This window comes from Dipodomys merriami, unplaced genomic scaffold, assembly GCF_024711535.1.
Source record: "Dipodomys merriami isolate MVZ:Mamm:240054 unplaced genomic scaffold, mDipMer1.0.p SCAF_1, whole genome shotgun sequence".
In the NCBI taxonomy this organism is placed as follows: domain Eukaryota; kingdom Metazoa; phylum Chordata; class Mammalia; order Rodentia; family Heteromyidae; genus Dipodomys; species Dipodomys merriami.
The window spans coordinates 54009870-54029657 of NW_027202270.1; the positions used below are offsets into that span (position 1 = coordinate 54009870).

General features: G+C 39.1%; 1 protein-coding gene across 10 annotated transcripts in view; it reads left to right on the forward strand.

Moving 5' to 3' along the window:
• The window catches only part of Rbms1 (RNA binding motif single stranded interacting protein 1), a 229060-nt gene that overhangs the window by 117037 nt on the left and 92235 nt on the right, over positions 1-19788 (forward strand). For all 10 annotated transcript variants that reach the window (XM_070022276.1, XM_070022206.1, XM_070022285.1 and 7 more), the window contains one exon: positions 12701-12876. In XM_070022276.1, the coding sequence (XP_069878377.1) occupies positions 12701-12876 (176 nt within the window). The remainder of the gene's footprint in view (positions 1-12700; positions 12877-19788) is intronic.

Sequence of the window (19788 nt, forward strand, 5' to 3'; positions counted from 1 at the left end):
TCACAGTAGGCTAGTGAATTTCCCATCTGCTAGAATTTCACTGCATTGGGGAGGTCAAAGGTGTTCTTGCACTAATTTCCTATGTCACTGCCAGCATTTCTTTAAAAAACACATACACATCTAACAATGTGTATTACAAAGAAAATGCCATTTCATCAAACTTTGCCTTCATTTATCAGTCTGTGCTTGTGTGAATGTGCTGTGGAGAGCTCAAGCCAAGAAGTCAGTTTCTAAGGTGGATCTTAGACAAAAACTTCTTTTTAGTCAATAGAAACTCACCTCTTCCCTTTTTCTGTAAATCACAGATGTGTGCTTTTAGAAGTACACATGCTACTGCACAATAAAAGTCATTCTATGCAAGCATCACTTCCATTCTGTAATTATCAATGCTGTATCAAACATAAGGTGCTAGACTCTACCATGCAAAAGTAACAACCATCAGCATCAGCCAGGTGTGATGGTGTACCTGTAACCACACGACTCCTGGAGGCTGAAGTAGTAGGATCATGAGTTTGAGGTCTGCCTGGGTTGCATAGTTGACCTTGTCACAAAGAAAACAAGGGTGAGGGAATTGGCTCAACAGTAGGGTTCTTGTCTAGCATACATGAGGCCCCAACTTCAGTCCCCAGCACCACCCACACAAAACCTAGCATTAATTCTGGAGTTGTGTTAACTAAACAAAAAAATACGCCTGTTGATGTTATGAATATTTGGATGCATAAAAATCACAACCTTGCCAAATGAGGTTTCAGTTGTGAGTTCTTTTTTTGTGTGATAATACTACTATTTCAGTAGTAGTACTTATTTGTAAAGTACAAACAATAACTTATGTTTTTCTAGGGCTGATTTATAAAAGTCACAACACTGCAAACTTGCTTTCATGTCCCTCTGCATTTAAAATAAACAAATGACTTGAATGAGGTGTTTTTTTCTTTTTTCTTTCTTTTTGGTAGCTTACTCATAATTTTTAACTTTAGTTAATCACTTTGCAATACTTCCCAATACATTTAGTGTGGAGAAAGTGTGTTTCAGAATGGCTAATTTCCACCCAGAGAACTTTGCAATCTCAGCAATACTTCTTTACTTACAAGACTAAGTGAAGGCACAAATTGTGCTAGAGATCCTACTCCAGCTAACAGCTGGAAGGAAGTTGTCGGCTCTGGAGTCTTCTCTCTGTTAGGGAGGAGGGAACTGCAGAACATTTCAGAGATGTTCAGAACTGTTAGAGTGGAAGCAGTGTTTCACTTCCCTAGTAAATTGTCTTCCTTCAGTTTACTTGAGGTCAAAAAGGGAACGAAGAATTTGCTCAGATCACCTTCACCAGGTTTGCTGTGGACCTGGAAATTCCTCTTGTGGGGCTCAAAAGGACGGGATTGCATTGTCCACCTTCCTTCAACATTTGAGGGAAGCATCAATTTTACATCTGAAGTTGGGCAGAATTTTGTTTACCATGGTCTAATAGCTGGTTGTTTGGAATGGAATTTGCTTACTGTTTTGAGTTTTCTTCTGAGGTGGTTTTAGAGTTATGACCTAATCCTTGATGTAAAAGAGAGTGACCAGAATGTGAAGTGAGACTTTTTAGGCTTATTACCTGTGCAGACATCAATGTGCCAGGCTGCTAACTTAACACAATCTCCTAGTAGAGTTAAATTCATCAGGTGATTATAGTAGTAATGCTCTTTTTTACCTGGAGGGCCCTCCAGTTTCCAGTGTTCTGAAAATGGCCTTATTGTTTGTTTTAAATGTATTCCTTTAGGTTTATCTGTAATTTTAGTCTAGCTGGTGTATTTGGAATATTTCCTACGATCATATGTGACCCAGTAGACACTCAGGGTTGGTCTGAGGGTCACTGAAAGGCAATGCAGTGCAGTACTGGAGGAGGGCAGCTCTCTGGGGCCTGCTGCTCTGCTCTTTTGCTCCATTTCCCTGGCTGACAAGTTGGACCATTATGTCACCTCCTTGGCTCTGTCTTGATGTGCTTTACCTGGAGCCATCAAAGAGGCATTCTCCAGCTTTAGCGTTGTAGCATTAGAAGGTAGCTAAGGAATCATCCTGACACAGTCATTTCCCACTGAAACAACTCAACTGTCAAGGATGGCTTTCAGTTCTGTTTCTAGTCAAGGTAGAACTTGGATTTGAATTTGCAAAGTTATTTTTCTATCTAGCAGTTTTTCTTTTTTTCTTAAAAAAATTTTTTTATTGTGAAAATTTCATACAGAGGGATTACAATTACATGAGCAAGGTAATGAGTACATTTCCTATCAAGCATTGTTGCCTCCTCCTTTGTTTCCCCTTCCCAACCCTTCCCATCTCCTCCCCTACCCCCCTCACCCTCACCACCCCCCCTCACCAACGCCCCCCCCCCACCATGAGAGTTGAATGGAAAAATCTTCATAGTTTTGGGTTTTCCACAAGCCATCCTCTTCAATATTGCCTTCAAATTCTTTTTCTTTTCCTGGGACTTCGGGGTGACCTGTGGTATCCTGTCTATTTCTACCTTGTTTTCTAGGTTCTTCCTCCTGTCTTTCTAGTATTCTCAGTCCAAACAGCAACTTGTCAGGAGCTTCCTCTAAACCAAACAGGTCAGGCATTTCACTGAACTTGCGCATATTGATCCTTCCAGTCTTTATCTTGGGTAGTTCTTTCTACCTTTCAGAGTTCTCAGCATTGCACACTTGCTCAGCCATCCTTTCTTCAACCTGAACTCTTACAGTTTTTAGCCAGACCATTCTACCCTGTTACCTGTGATGCAGTTGAGAGTATCTAAGGCTAAAAGCTTTTTCTTTCTAATGAGTTTGTTCCCTGACAAGAAACTTCTGAAACCATTGCCTTAACACTCTCACTTCCTTTGTTATCTCTTCTGTTTTCTGGTAATGCCTTCTGTTTGGTCTTTCATGTTGGTCCTTAATTTTTTTACGCCACACACCTCTCCAATGATACCTCTGATCTTCCTCACCAACACTGTTACAAAAACTAGAGAAACAGATAGCACAAGAGCCCTGCTATGTTTTCTGGCCTGGAGTTCTCAGTGGGCAACTTGGAAAGTCTCTAGAGTTCCTGGAAGAACCATTGGAGGAACAGAACAATTGGGCTACTCACCTGAGCACAGGATTGCTCTTAAAAACTGAATGGTAAAAAAAATCTAGTTATGTGGTCAGATATGGAAGGAAAATTTGACCTTAGAAACCACATAGTGTATTTATTGTATGTTTTCTACCACTGATTATCAAAATTCCCTTACCCTTTCTTCTTTCCACCCTTTTTTTTTTTGGGTCCGGTCGTGGGGCCTGAACTCTGGGCTGGGTGCTGTCCCTCAGCTCTTCAGCTCAAGGCTAGCACTCTACCACTTGAGCCACAGCGCCACTTCCGGCTTTTTTTTGCTTATGTGGTGCTGAGGAATAGAACCCAGGGCCTCAGGCATGCAAGGCAAGCGCTCTACCACTGAGCCACCTTCCCAACCCTTCTTTCTACCCTTTTATACCTACTACCTATATCCCCAAAAGTTTCAACACGCTCATTTAATACTGAAGGACAATTCCCCTTTAAGTTGCTTGCACATCTTCAACATGGTCTCCATGTATTTATTTTATTAGTCATGTTGTTGTCATTAATGAATGTCTCAGGTTAATTTCTTTGATCTGAAATCTAAAAAAATGATGTATATCCATAAATTTAAGTGAAGAAATTTTTATATAATGGTTACAGTTTTATCTGCTGCAATCTTTGATAGGCATCATGGAGAATTACTTGTGAAGCTAACAAAGAATTTTTATTTTTCAATTGTATTTGAATAGCTAATATAACATGGACTTCTCTCTGTTGACAAGCTTAAATCCATTAGTAATCTGGTGCTTCATTTCATAATCTTGAGAACCTGAAAAGTTTATTCCCAAGCAAGCGTCAGTGAAGGTATGAGAACCAATAATTAATTAGCTATATGATTTTATGCTATACTACAGCTATAGCAAATGGGATTCAGATTTTCCTCACTTCTTCAGCAGTATGAAAAGAGGTATTCTTTTCTTGAAACTGCGTCTTGCTCTTTAATCCTTGTCGCAGACATTGCTGTCCTGATCTCCCAGGAAGAGCACCTACCACCTGTACAGACTATCAGCTCTTGTCAGTTCATTATCCACTTCTCAGATTTGTTTTTCCAGTTTCATTACCAGTATTTCTCTTTCCCAGCACCATTCCCAGCCTCCTAATGAGATTGAAAGTGGATTTTTTTTCAGTGTCACACCAACTTCTGTTTGAATGGTTCTTTTAAATTGTTAAATATCTTGTGCATTTTGAAGGGTGGTCCATTGAATGGAAATTAGTGTTGAATGCAGTGTCTTTAAGGCAGCAGTTAGTTCATGATAGACTTGATATTATGCTATTCCTCAGTGAAATTGATAATGTGTCATAACTTTTCTCTCAGGAGCAACTATAGCAATTATTTTGCTTCTGGATAAAGAAAATAGTGCATTGTTCAACTTCTCTGCTATTTGGAGCGTTCTGGGGGTGGTGGTGGTGGTGGTGGTGGTGGTGGTGGTGGTGGTGGTGGTGGTGGTGGTGGTGGTGGTGGTGGTGGTGGTGGTGTGTGTGTGTGTGTGTGTGTGTGAAGTATAATTGAGATGTCAGAATTATAACATTCTTTAATTGGGGTGGGGATTATAACTTTAAATTTAAGGATGATAGTCTTAAAAAAGACTTGAGGGAAATTAAAAGGCAGATCCTAAGTTTCTTTCCATTAAAACAAAAATTCTTAGGGAAGTTGCAAAGTGAGGAGGTAGGGAGAGGAGGATGGCTTTGGCTATAAGATTGATCTGAGAACTGTTATTTGACTTATTAGTTGTAGGAAGGAAACCAGAGTGGAATCTAAAATGACAAGTCTTTAATTTTGATGAATAGTCTTTGATGAGTAAAATTCTGTAACTCTATATATGGTGACTCATATATCCTAAGTCAGATATGGTTCATTTTACTCCTTCTGTAAGATATAGAAGGTATAGAAGACACAGTGTGATGATGGGGGGAGAGGGATAATATACTAGAGAAGGAAATAGACTTGCACTATGGAGTAGTTATCCTACGTGCCTGTTGTCAGTGATGTTATTTATTGTAGGAGTCCTACTAGACCTTTCTGGCAGGATAGAGACATGAGTACTGTCTGCCTACACAGGAAGTGCTTCTCCAGTGTTGTGCACACAGGAAGTACTTTCTCCCTCACTGCTGCGGACACAGGAGTCCTCCTTGAGGACTGCTCATACAGGAAGTCCTCCCAGGGGTTAATGAGCACTCTGCTGCTGGCTTCATACCACTTACAGGGCAAGGATTCTGCTAATACTGTCCCTATTTATTTCCCACTGACTTTGTTTTGTAGCATTTTGGGCATGCAAACTAAGCCTAGATAAATGTTATCATGGAAATTGAATTAACTTAGTTCCCTTGGCCTTTTTACCTGACATAATCCAGTGAAAGGCTGGGATATATCAGGTACTTTGGAGGATGAATGGGCATGGACTGTGGTCATTACCACTGGGTTCCCTAATTAGGCTGCATGTAGTTAAACTAGCTTTACCTATAGGGGTCTTTTTAAACTTTATGGCAGGCTAGGAATTTTGAGAGCCAAAATATAAAAGGACAGCCAGTGATGAAAACAGAGTTTGGTGAAAAACATTTCTTTGTAAGTTTCTTTCCTTTTTTTTTCAGTCTACCATTCATGCTGTTCTGGCTCACACTGCACAGTGTAATTGCTTTAAGTTGAACAAGTTCTCAAGCTGAATATAAAGACTTGTCAGAGTTTGCAAACTCTGATGGTCAAAGAGTATGCTGTAATTTATAAAATGGACAGAATATTCATTTTTTAAAATCCTGCATTGACTTCCTACTTATTTTTATTAAATTTATATTTGCTTATTTGCAGTGCTGGGGATTGAACTCAGAGCTCCATGCAAACTAGACAAGTACCCTATCACTGGGCTCCCCACTCCATTCCTTGTTTTTCAAGATAGTTTGACTCTCTAGTTCAAGTTGCCCTTGAAATCAAACCAGGCTGGCCTCCAAGTTATGATCCTCCTGTTCCTGCCTCCTGAGAGTTACACATAAAAGTTAGACATATTAATAGAGTAACATGATGTTTTGGTATATGTTTGTATTGTGCAATGTTGAAATGTCTCCTCAGACATTTATTATTTCTTTATGTTGAAAACTCAAAATTTTCTAGGATTTTGAAATGTACAGCGCTTCACTATTATTTGAATTGTATCACTTCAGGTGGAATTGCACACCAGGACCTCTGACTCTTGTCTCACTTTGATTAATCTTTTCTCATCTCTCCATTTCCACAACTGTCCCCAGTCTCTGTGGACCACTGTTCTGGTCTTAACGTCTATGAGATCAGCCTTTTTAGATTCCACATGAGTGGAATCCTGAGTGGGAGGTATTGGTTCTTCTGTGCCTGGATTATGTCACTTTCATAATGACTTTAGGTTCCATCCATTGCCCCAATGCTGTCACAAATGCAGGGTTTCATTCTTCTTTGTTTCTGAACAATATTCCACTGTGTATGTGTACCACAGTTTCCTCGTTCATCCATCAGTTGATGGACACTTAGGCTGTTTCCATGTCTTTGCCAGTGTGAATAGTGTTGCAGAAGACAAAGGGGTACAGATGTCTTTTGGACAGACTGATTTTATTTCCCTTGGAAATAAATTCCTAAGAGTGGGATTGTTGGATCATATGATAGCTCTGTATTATCTGATTTTTGTTTTGACACTGAGTCTTACTACGTAGCATAGAAAGCCTGGGATGAGAGACATCCACCACTGATTCTATGTTTAAGGTTTTGAGGGACCTCCATGCTTTTTGTAGAGGGGCTGCCCAAGTTTGTTCGTTTAGTTTTGTCTTCTTACCTTTGTTCATGTAATTGAGAGGATTGCACTCCAAGTTTCACACCTGCTAAGCTTTACCACTGCACTATTTCCCCAAGCTCTCAGAATTTGTTCTTTAGTAGAAAGATTTATAAGGTAGAATTTCTAAACCAATGCTTCTTAAAGCTAACCTTTTTTTCCTTTTAAGGCACTCACCAACCGTGTGCTCATTAAATGAACTCAGAGGCACCTTTTATGTTCTTAGCATAGCTGCCAATGGTATTAAGTTACATTTCAGAAAAGCTTGAGTTTGGTAATTAGGTTGATATAAGGATGAGCAGAGAAGAGGAAGGAAGGGGAACAGGACATTTTCGGTATGGAAGGAAGGTGGTTTGGAGTGCCACTTAGAATAGCGTTAGAAGGCTGTGGCTTTGATATCTAGCAGACCTGGATTCAAATTCCAGCCCTTCCTCAAACTAGTATGTGACCTCAAAACATTAATGTGTCTTGAGACTCAGTTCTTTAATCTATAAATGGGAGGACAGTGATATAACTTATTTTGTTTTGATTTATGTAAGGCAGTGCATATAAAGCACTCAGAGCAGTAAACAGGCAGCTATTATTCTATTGTTACTAATACCATTCCAACTATAATCAACCCGTTCTGAATATTTAGGAGTAAATATTTTATTGGGTTTGAGTTTTCTTCTTTAAACATATGTATAGCCCTTGTCAGAGTTTATGTTTGTAGATTGAGTTCTAGAAAGTTAATCTTTGATTTAAAATTTTTTCCCCCAAGTCGGATACTGGTGGCTCACGCCTGTAATCCTAGGTACTCAGGAGGCTGAGATCAGAAGATCGAGGTTCAAAGCCAGCCCAGGTGGGAAAGTCCGTGAGACTCTTATCTCCAATAAACGACTAGAAAACTGGAAGTGGTGCTGTGGCTCAAGTGGTAGAGCACTCGTCTTGAGCTGAAGGGCACAGGGACAGTGCCCAAGCCCAGAGTTCAAGCCCCATGACCGACAAAAAAAAAAAATTTTCTCCCCCAGAAAAAAAAAGGACAACTAAGTATACCTCAGTTTTATTCCAGGCATCTTTCTCTGTCTGTCTTCAACCAGGTCTGAGAAACAGCAAATACTTGAATAAAATTTTAATTTTAAGTTTCTTAAGGAGCCTCTTCTTCCTCTATTCAGAATATTGGAAGATTTAGTTCCTTTGGAGAACAGACCAGTGGGAACCAAGGAGGTACAGGCTCCCCATCTGCTTCCTACAGTGCGAAAGTATTACTGTAATAAATATAGATGCTTGTCAGACATATATTAAATCAACTGTATGAATTCGGAGATATAAATTATGGGTCTAGTTCTCCTGTCAAAAATAAATACATAAATAAAAACCTACTGTTTTCATGTCCAAATGATCTGGAAATAAATCATACCCCAAACATTTCCTTTAATCTTGCAAGTATACTCCCTTTTCTACCCTAGACAAAGGAGAGGTTAGAGCAGATACAGGTTGGGGATGCAATCTTTGGAATATCTGATGGTACATTTGCTTTTTGTGTTGACATAATCCAACAGAATAGTAGGAAGAGAGACATATGTGATCCATAGGGCTTTTCAGTTTCTCCAAGTTTTGTCCGTGGTATCAAATATCATTTTTTGTCCTAGTGCTGAAGATTGAATCTAAGACTCAAGAATGCTGGGCAAATATTCTACCACTGAGGTGTGCAGGTCCCCAGCCCTTTATTCCTGCAGACAGACTCAACCTCCAGCAGTTGTACCCAACATCCTGGGCCTTACTATTATATCAGTGTGCATTAGTGTCTTCAACACTAATAAAAAAAAAAGTTTAAGAGACAAGACAGCTTTATGTAATTCTACCTAGAGCTATTCTGTGTCAGTCAAAGGCTTCAGCCAATGAAGTCAGTGTGAGCCACATCCTGGAACCTCAGTTCTAACCAGTATGAGAAGGATGACAGGATTGTGCAAATGCAGGCAAAGATGGAGTGACTTCAAAGGAGGAATACAGGCCTTGTATGGCATTGCTGGGCAACTGAATTGCCACCTTTGCCAGAGCAAGGAACAGGGCCTACTCCTGCTCACTAAAGGCACAAATCTCACAGATTGGTTACATGTGATCTCTGGTGCAGCAGTTCTGTCCTTTGGTTTAAGCACTACTGATGTTTCTGGTTCAAGTTCAGCTTTTTTTTTTTTTTTTCCTATTCTGTCATGGCGCCTGAACTCTGGGCCTGGGCGCTGTCTGTCCCTCAGCTCTTCGGCTCAAGGCTAGCGCTCTACCACTGGAACCACAGCGCCACTTCTGGCTTTTTCTGCCTATGTGGTGCTGAGGAATCAAATGCAGGGCCTCATGCATGCAAGGCAAGCACTCTACCACTGAGCCACCTTCCCAGCCCCCAAGTTCAGCTTTCATACCAACTATTTGTTAACCCTTCTTGCTGCTGTCCTTCTAAATGAAAATCTCTTAAGAGAGTGTTTGAGCCTTGATAATATCTTATCAAGGACCCAGAGCAGTAGGAGGAAGAATCCAGAACATGTAAGAATAGAAAAATAGCTACTTCTAACAGGGTATAAAATTAACCCTCAAAAATCAATGGCTTTTCTGTATGCCAACAATGAGAAAAGTGTGGCTGAAATTAGGAAAGCAACTCCATTCGTAATAGCCCACAAAAAATAAAATACCTAGGAATTAACTTAACCAAAGAAGTGAAGGACTCTATAATGAAAACTTTAAAAACTTGAAAAAGGAAATCAAAACAGAACTTAGAAAGTGGCAAAAACTCCCATGCTCCTGGATTGGAAAGATCATCATCGAGAAAATGGCAATACTTCCCAAGGCTATCTACAAATTCAATGTGATACCTATCAAAATTCCAACTTCATTCTACAAGGAAATAGAAGAGGCAATCCAAAAATTCATATGGAACCATAAAAGACCCCAAATAGCAAAAACGATCCTTAACAGAAAGAACACTGCTGGAGGAATATCAATACCAAATTTCAAACTCTACTATAAAGCATAGTAATCAAAACAGCTTGGTACTGGCACATGAACAGACCTCAGGACCAATGGAATCGAATTGAAAACCCAGAAATGAACCTACAGACCTATAGCCATCTAATCTTCGATAAGGGAGCTAAAAAAATAGAATGGAAGAAAGACAGCCTCTTCAGCAAATGGTGCTGGCAAAATTGGTTAATTACTTGTAGAAAACTAAAGCTAGATCCTTATATATCACCCTGCACCAGAATCAACTCCAAATGGATCAAAGACCTCGGAGTCAAAGCAGACACTCTAAAAACATTATAAGATGGAATAGGAGAAACCCTAAGTCTCCTTGGCGCAGGCCGAAATTTTCTTAATAAAGACCCAGAAACACAACAAATCAAAAGGTTGGACAAATGGGATTGCATGAAATTGCAGAGCTTCTGCATGGCAAAGGACATAGCTAGCAAGATCAATAGAAAGCCCATGGATTGGGAGAAGATCTTCACTAGTCATACAACAGACAAGGGTCTCATATCTAAAACATACCTTGAACTCAAAAAATTAAATCCCCCAACAACAAATCTTCAAAGAAACAACTGCCCACTAAATAAGTGGGCAAAAGACTTAAAGAGAAACTTCTCTGAAGAGGAAAGAAGAATGGCCAATAAACACATGAAGAAATGCTCAACCTCCCTAGCCATAAAAGAAATGCAAATCAAAACAACATTGAGATACCACCTCACTCCAGTTAGAATGGCTAAAATCAAGAACTCTAATAACTTGTTACTGGCAGGAATGTGGACAGAAGGGAACCTTACTTCATTGTTGGTGGGAATGTAAACTTGTTCAACCACTTTGGAAAGCAGTATGGAGGTTCGTCAAAAGACTCCACATAGAGCTCCTCTATGACTCAGCAATCCCACTTTTGGGCATTTACCCAAATGTTTACAAACAAGACCACACTAAAGCTACTAGCATGACTATGTTTATTGCAGCATTATTTACTATAGCTAAGATATGAAACCAACCCAGATGCCCCTCAGTAGATGAATAGATCAAGAAAATGTGGTATATATACACAATGGAATTCTATGCCTCCATCAGAAAGAATGACATTGCCCCATTTGTTAGGAAATGGAAAGGCTTGGAAAAAATTATATTAAGTGAAGTAAGCCAGGCCCAAAGAAACATAGGTCCCATGGTTTCCCTTATTTGTAATATCTAGTGTATGTCTGAGTCAAGCAGAAAAGGTCAGATAAGGTGATGTTATGGAAATGAACCCTAAGATATGTATTCAAATGTTTTTTCCTTTTTCTTTCATGTGATTGTTTCTAACACATTTATAAGATTATTTCTTTGTTGCTTTGTATGTCCCTCCTCAACAGTATAACCCCTGCTTTCACTGTATTTGATGTCAGTATTTTTGGAGGGGAAGGGGAAAAACAAATCATTTAAATAGGGATACAGGTGGACCCATTGCAACAATGAGATGTACAAGTTGTTATGTCAAAAACGAACTTTACAACTTTGGTGCGGGGGAGGGCGGGGTGGGAAGGATTGGGGGGTGGGGGGAGGGTGGGAAGGGATGGGAAGGGGAAACAAAGGAGGAGGCTACAGTGCTTGCCCGTGTAATTGTAACCCCTCTGTACAGTATTTTCACAATAAAAAAAAGAAAAAGAAAAATAGCTACTTCTGTGAATGACATACTGTGGGATTGCAATGACCAGGACAGCGATGCAGTACCAGGAGCCTATAGTGGACACCTAAATTCATGATGAAGTAAATAAGGGTGTGTTCTTATTGCAAATGCTCTGTCAAACTTTTCATTATGTAGTTTAACTTTTCCTCCACATGCCTAATTTTCTTAGCTGTGATAGCAGAAGCCAAGCTACGAGATTTAAAGTGTGTTAGGTGATTATTAATGTAAGTGATACTGTTGGTTTAGTATTTTTTTTTACTTAGAAAGATGGGAGATGCCATTCCTGTCCTGCTGAGCATTTGCTGTGAAAATGCTTTGGGTTGAGCATTCCTGTCCCAACCTGAGCCACTTAGCTTCCTCAAAAGTCACATGTGTGACATACGGTCACCCACTGGTGTGGGTACAGTTTCAGACATTGTTCCTAACTGGCTGCTGACTATAAGCCACAGAGCCCTTGATGCATATATTACAGGAGTTAGGGTGGTTGCCACAGGACCATTCTCACAGGGGTTAAATTTCATAGGGTTAGCCAGACAGAAGACAGCAGCAGGCTTGTGGCTCTCAACCAGACCCTCTGTGAAGCCATGTGCTGCCCTTCTATAAAGTCTTCCCGAGTTAAGGATTACACTCTTAACTTTCTTGCACTTAGAGAGAAATCTTTTCTTTTTTCTTGTCTTTTTATCTTTTAAGAATCCTCTTAATAAAATGATCAGTAGTTCTCAATCAAATGTTCTTCAGAATTTGAAAACCCTCTCAGAAGTGTAGTGATTTTTAAATTACTGTATATTAAGATGATGTTCTCATGTGGCTCTGTGCAAGTTAATTTTGTGTCTCAGAAGATGTGTTCCTTAAAATGTGTGAATAAATTGATTTTACATAAATTTAGCCACATTTAACATGCACATAGAGAATTTGTTACTGACTAAAACCCTACTGCTTCATATTGAAGGAGATATTTTTTGTAATAGAATGAATACATTTTTAAAGGTGTAAATTAATATTTATATATCAAAGTTGTTTAGTATAATCTGTATTTAAACCGTGGTAACCTGTCTTAATTTAGAGGTCATTACAGCTTGTGAGTAGTGTTTGATCCCTTACCTCTAGCATTCTAACACTCCTGGTCTTTGTCCTGCAGCAGTCTCTGGTCCCAGCGCACCCCATGGCCCCTCCCAGTCCCAGCACCACCAGCAGTAATAACAACAGTAGCAGCAGTAGCAATTCAGGATGGGATCAACTAAGTAAAACCAACCTGTACATCCGAGGCCTGCCCCCCAACACCACTGACCAGGACCTGGTGAAGCTCTGCCAGCCGTAAGTACAAATGTTCTTGTTGCTGTTGCTGCAAAGCATTTCCTTGGTCATATTGTCAATGACATCAACTGTTTCTTAGGAAAAATTTCCAAGACATAATCTATGGCCCCTCAATATGGCAACTATAAGATAAGTTCTAAGTTTTAAGTGGTGGGACACTTAGCATTAATATCAGCTGAATGCCTATAAAACAAGAGCAATTGGAACATTTCCTCAATAGAATTTGATCTGATGAGCAAATGAAAAATACGACTTTCCACCATTTTATGGCTGGATCCTTTTTTTAAAAGTGTTCATCTTTGATAGACGCCCCTCTGGAGGATTAGTCAATTCTGTGAGTGAAAACTTGAGCTGTCATTGTTGGACTGACAGGTAGTTAAATAGTGTAATCTCATTTTTATTAACTTTTTCTTATTATCCTTAAGTAGTTGTACAGAGGCACAATGCATCTTGATCAATGTCATCCCCCAATTCTCCCTACTCCTTCAAATGGCCTATTTTCTAAAATATATACATTGAATATTATGACTGCATTTTTCCACCTTCAATGTAGGCAATGATCTTAAATCCTGCTAGGAGCCCCACGACCGACAAAAAAAAAAAAAAAAATCCTGCTAGGAGAGTATTAGTCCATCATCATGAGCAACTGCAGTTTTGTTGTCTGGGTATTCACTCTTATCTCTGTGGAAGTAAGAACCCACTTCTACTTCCTGCATCTTATGAAGAAAAGTATGCATGTGCATAAAGCTTCAAAGTAAATTTGCATTATATGCTAATGTTGTTGATGAATAGAATATAAATGTGCTACTTTGCTGCAATTACATTAACTGGCTAAGTAAGAAAGCACTAATTTACAAGAAGAAGTCAGAAGCACTGTAGAGTACAAAGATCATTGCCGAAAGACTAAACATGCATTGAATCACATTGAGCAATAAACACCTGCACAGATAAAATAATTTTTAATTAATTTATTATTGTAAAGGTGATGTGCAGAGGGATTACAGTTAAATAAGTCAGGTAATGAGTACATTTCTTTTTGAACAGTGTCACCTTTCCCTTCATTTTCTCCCAGTTTTTTCCTTACCAACCCTTTCCCCCATAAGTTGTATAGTTCATTTTCAACATAGGGCTTAGTGAGTATCCCTGCTGCATTAGTTCACCCTTTGTCACACTGTACCAGTATTCCTTCTTACTCTTCCCAAAACAGATAAACTTACATATAAGACAAAAGGTACAGAAATCAAAAACAGCAACAAAGGGTGGGGGAAGGAAACTAACAAAAACCTCACTTCATTTCTTGGAGTTCATTTTGATAAATATCATTTTATATGATCATATGCACATAGCTCTTGAGCCTTTGTGATCCCACCCTAAGAACATCCTCCTTTGGTCTCACTGTGTGAATATTTAGAGTCCTTTTTAAGTTTCTCATGTCCAAGTCTATTTTTTTTGTCTTTTACCATCATTGGCTCTACTTGTAGAATTATATGCACATTCTAATTACTACAAATGAGAGAAACCATGGAACCTATGTTTCTTTGCGTCTGACTTAACAGCACTTTTTATTTATCCTAAGACAGTAATGGTCCTTTACTAAAGGAAATTTTGCACAATGGTACAAGACTTCTATTCTACTAGAAAATATTTCTCATTCCCTGAAGCCTGTCAAAGCATCTTATTTGTAGAGTCTCATTTCTCTTGTGCTAGATTAAGTCCAAATCCATTACTTATTCTTTTGGTAAGGGGAAAACTATTTAAAATTGACAAGGACAGTATTTCCAAACTGAGACTAAAAGCAACATCTGGCCTTCCATATGAGGTAGTGGTGGTTTTGCTTTATTTTATTTTGAGAGGGGAAGGGCTGTGCCATAGGTGGTGGTCTTTAGGATCTGGAGAGCTTTGAAAAGGCCATCATACTCAGACTCTTTCTTTTTTTGGGGGTGGGGGGTGGGGGAGGGGGGGTCCGGTTGTGGGGCCTGAACTCTGGGCCTGGATGCTGTCCCTCAGCTCTTCAGTTCAAGGCTAGCGCTCTACCACTTGAGCCACAGCGCCACTTCCGGCTTTTTTCTTTTTGCTTATGTGGTGCTGAGGAATCAAACCCAGGGCCTCATGCATGCAAGGCAAGCACTCTACCACTGAGCCACCATCCCAGCCCTCAGACCTTTTCTTTTGCCTTCCAGTGGCTCCCTTTTTTACCAGTCCTCTTGAACCTGACTTCTGCCCTTGGCTTCTACAAATGTGAAATGCTCTGTACTGGGGTCTGCTTTGAAAGCAAGCCTAGCTTTTAGGGTTTGTCCTGCCTGTCCAGACGCAGCAGGAACCCTGCCAGGTGTGCCTGCCCAGTTGCTGCTGTTCAAGACCACAGATAGGCCTTTTTCTGTCTTGTCTGCTGCTGGCCTTTCATCAGTATCATCTTATGCTTTTGCAGCATAATTACAGGTAGATGTAGCGCCATGAAGTCTAAGAACCTAAAAATACAGTTTTGTAGAGAACAAAAGTAAGAAGCTAATTCTCAAATTGTCAAAGTATGTGTAGAAAGGGAGAGGATGATTCCAAAAGTCAGATTGTTCCTTGATTATGGAGTGCTGATATCAAGGAAACAGTAAAGGAAGCATAAAATAATAGAGTAATAGAATAATGTTCATGTACAGTAAATATGTATTTGAAAAATTGAGCCAGTGATTCTGGTGATAAGTCAAAACATATGCCAAATGTACTAGAAGAACATTTTATTATTTTTCCTAGAATATTTATTCCTTTGTCATTGTTTGTCTCTCTGATAGGTATGATTTTTTAACATGGGTAGAGATTACTCTCCTTGCATTGCCAGTAGCAGAAATAAGCATTTGCCATCACCACTTTTCTTCTGTCATTTGCACAAAGAGGTTCTTGCAAAATCCAGGCTCAATATTAAACTCTGCTGATAATTTTCTTGATGGATATCTTACAAGGCAAGACGTAACAATAATTGGGGATGTTATCTCAAAATCAGCTGGAAGCTTCATTCCACTTAGCACAGAAAATCTAATAAATTCCACATTTGACTTGCTGACAATTTCATGTCTTAAAATATAAAGAAAGCCAAAAAAATGCATTCATGTCGACATTTAATTGTTTCCAATGAAGAATAGCCAGTCAGTGACATGGAAGTGACATAGAAGTGACAAGAAGCTTATGGGAAAGTGACTCATCCTAGAGCAAACAACCCAGTGGATATAATGAGAGATTTTAGAAAAATGAGTATCTGTAACTTCTCAGAAAAGCTAGGTGTAAATCCATACCTATAAAAAGGAGAAAAATATTTTAAAACTGAAAATTTAATTACAAGTTGCCTGATGAAGCTGAGTTGGGAGAGGAAGCAAGAATTGAAAGAAATGAGCTCTTTCTGAGGGTTATCTAAAAGAGATGGAAAATGACACTCAAAGTGTTTTTAAATAGCAGCCCAGTTCCACACAAACAGCGCATTGAGTTTAAAGGCATATATAGCCTGAAGACTTCAAAAAGTGGAGAGGAAAGCAGTATATACCTATATGTGTGTGTGAGTATGTATCAAACATATATAATGTATCTGTGTATGTATGTATTTATATACATTTACAGACATAAATGTATGTATATACCATATGTCTACATATGTGGATATGCATGTGGATATGTATGCATATTTCTTTATTTAAAACGTTATATTTGGAGTAGAGCATAAAGATGTTAGAATGTAAGAAGAAATGTTGGTGAAAAGCCAGATGTGGTCATAGAGTAAAAAAAATATCAGCCTCAAAACTTTGATTCATAATACTGAAAGTTGTGACCACCATGCTTAAGAGGAAAGGCACCTAGTAGAGATCTTAGCAACCAGTTTAACATCCTGAGAAGACTGGCCATAAGCAGCACTTATGGTCACAGTGATGGTGCAAAGATCATGCGTATTGAAAATAGATCCTTTTTTTTTGAAGGGGGGAGCATTTCACAAAATGAGCCAACAAGCTCCAGTTAACTTCTAAATTGTGAAATGTGCATGGGAAATCTGGTGATCTCGTGACTCTCCCAGGCCGTCGCAACCTTGTTCCTCATTTCAATACAGCCACTACTCTAATAGACTATATTAGAACAAGTCCTCCACTCTAAAATTACAGTATATTAGAGCAGGGTCCCAGCATGCTTAGGGGATGGAATGGTCTGGGTAACAAGGAATAATCTGCTACACCTTGATCTTCAGATATTCTTACGTTTCCCTTTCCTGAAATCAAGCTAAACATATACTCTGTTGTTTTTTGTCATATAGACTTCTTAGTTGAACTTCTAGACAGATGAGTTAAGGGCTTTCATGGCTTTTGGTGTTTTTTTGTTTTGTTTTGTTTTGTTGTCCTTTTGTTTTCAGGTTCTCAATCAAAGCTGTACCAAGGTCAAAGAGAGCCATCATTTCCTCTAGCTTGTTTCCCTGTCGGCCTTTCATCCTCAACTCTTTGTAATCTCCATTCTCTCCACTAGTTATAGGATTCTCTACTCCTTCCAATGTTCTATACATTTTTCACTTTAATGTTTTGGCCCCCAATTCAACATGGTCTCCTTCCTCTCGACTCACTTTTTCAGATTTACTCCACTCACTGCAGTTTGAAGTAGTCATTGACCACATGCCATTCTGCCTTAGTCACCATGTCTTCTTCATTCTTCCTTCTCATTGCTAGCAGCATTGGGTGCTTCTTGCCTTGCTCCCTATGATGTGACAGAAAAGAACAATTTGCTCTGGTGGTCACTCACCTTAGCTCAGGTACCTCATTTCTCTTCTTTGACTCCATAAGGCCAAAGCCACATTCTCCCTGTTTTTCTGAATGTTTAGGTCACACTAATACATCTGCTACTTATGTTCTTGCTTATTGAGTATATCTGACTACCTCGTGATGTGCACTTTATTTCCATACTTTTCTCTTCCCCAAGTGTCTATTATTTTGCATAGCAACAGGTCTGTAATGCTATAGAATGCAAACAGCATATCATCTTCACAGACTTCTCTTCTAGCTTATAAAATTCACAGAATCAGAGTTTCTGGTTTTTGAAATCCCAATATTACCTTGCCCCTGTGCTTGGCAAGTCCCTGATTTTTCAACCCATAGCCTATGAAATGGGTCTAATAATGCTTTTCTCAAAAGGTTATGATCAGCATTAAATCCTATTCAAGTTGGATATGCTTTGGACCAGAAGTATTTCAGACTTCATATTTTGAAATTCTTTTGTATAATGCGATATCTTAGGGATAGCATCCATGTTTATACACAAAATCCATTGTGGTTCATGTACACTTCATGATCATAGCACGGTTGGTTATAGTTATACAGCCTTCTTAGTGTACCTGGGTTCTGACTTGAACCCATCACCCATCACATTCAGTTAGATGTGAGACTTTCTACTTATGGAGTCATGTCAGTGTGTGAAGGTTTTGCATTTTGGATTTTTTTTTATTAGAGATGTTTACCTGTAGGATACTGTTCTTTCATTTCCTAGAACTCAGTTATACCTGCATCTAAAAGTCTTAGCTACTCGGATATACTTAAGTTGTATTTAATTTTATGTTTGAAGCTAAGGAGAAAAATCCCCACCAGCCTCTCATTTTGAAAGCAGGGAAAGCCCGGGAAATAGTTTGCATAACATAACTGTGGCTGCTTCTCTCTTCAGGGTTGGTTTGGTGCAGCCTTACATAACACATTCATTCTTTTGGGTAGGAATCACTAGACTTAGAAGAATCCTCCAGTGTATTTATTTTTTCTGATAATAAAATAAAACAGGATTTGTGTGCAAGATTTGGTTCATAGCTCTTCCTGGTTTGCTTAGTAGTCAAAGTATGAGAGTCTCTGCTGGCAGAAGCTGGGTAGCCTACAGATTAATTACTACAGTGCTGGGTGCTCCTGACTCAATACATGTAATCTTCACTACTCAGGCATCTGAGATCTGAGGACTGCAGTTTGAAGCTAGGCCAGGGAGAAAACTCCATGACACTCCTATGTCTATTTAACCATCAAAAACCTGGAAATGGAGCCATGGCTCAAATGGCAGAGTGCCAGCTTTGAATGATAAAGCTATGGGACAGTGTCCAGGCCCTGAGTCCAAGCGCTGGTACTGGCCAAGAAAAGAAAAAGATTGAGGCAGCATTGAACTCTTATGAGAAGATCCAAACCCATTCTAAAGTAAGAACACTTTGTGGTCATTAAAATAAAAGGAAGTGTTTCTACCTCAGCCACTTTGGATAGTACTCTCATTTCTAAGCTAATTCTCAGTCAATTAGTTTCCTTCCTTTTATTCAAGTGATTTCTAATTTGTTTCAAGGTACAGTGAAACATATGATTTTCATATAAATGTGAAACTAAATCTAACTTTCAATATGATAGCCTGTTACTAATCAAAAGGAAATATCTTTGAAATATAACCAATTTCAATGGTTATAATATCCAATACATTTTTAATTTCCTACCCCTTTGTTGCAGGTATTCCTTGTTCTTTTCAATATAACACAGATCTGAAAATGTGAAGCAGAACAGAAAGACAGGTCAACAAGAGGTAGAAACAACCACCAAGTTCAAGACAGAATAAAATAATGTTTTTATCTGTGATGTTTCGTGAGAGGGCAGAGGAAAACTGTGTTAACCTTGATGTGAGGGGACTGGAGTAGCATTCTGGGAGGTGACATACTGACCTTAAAGGACAAAGACAATTTCACAAAGATAACTACTGGTATTTCCAGGCATGGAGAAGAGTCTCAGAGGTGTGAGAATGCTTAGATGTTTAAAAATGCACAGAAAAGAATGAAAAGAAAAAGGCATTAAGGCACGAAGAGAGCTTCTTGGTCGCAGCTAGTATCCAGCAACTGTTAGCCAGGGCTCCTGGTGACCAGAGGATAAAATGTAGATGTCAAGGGAAGTC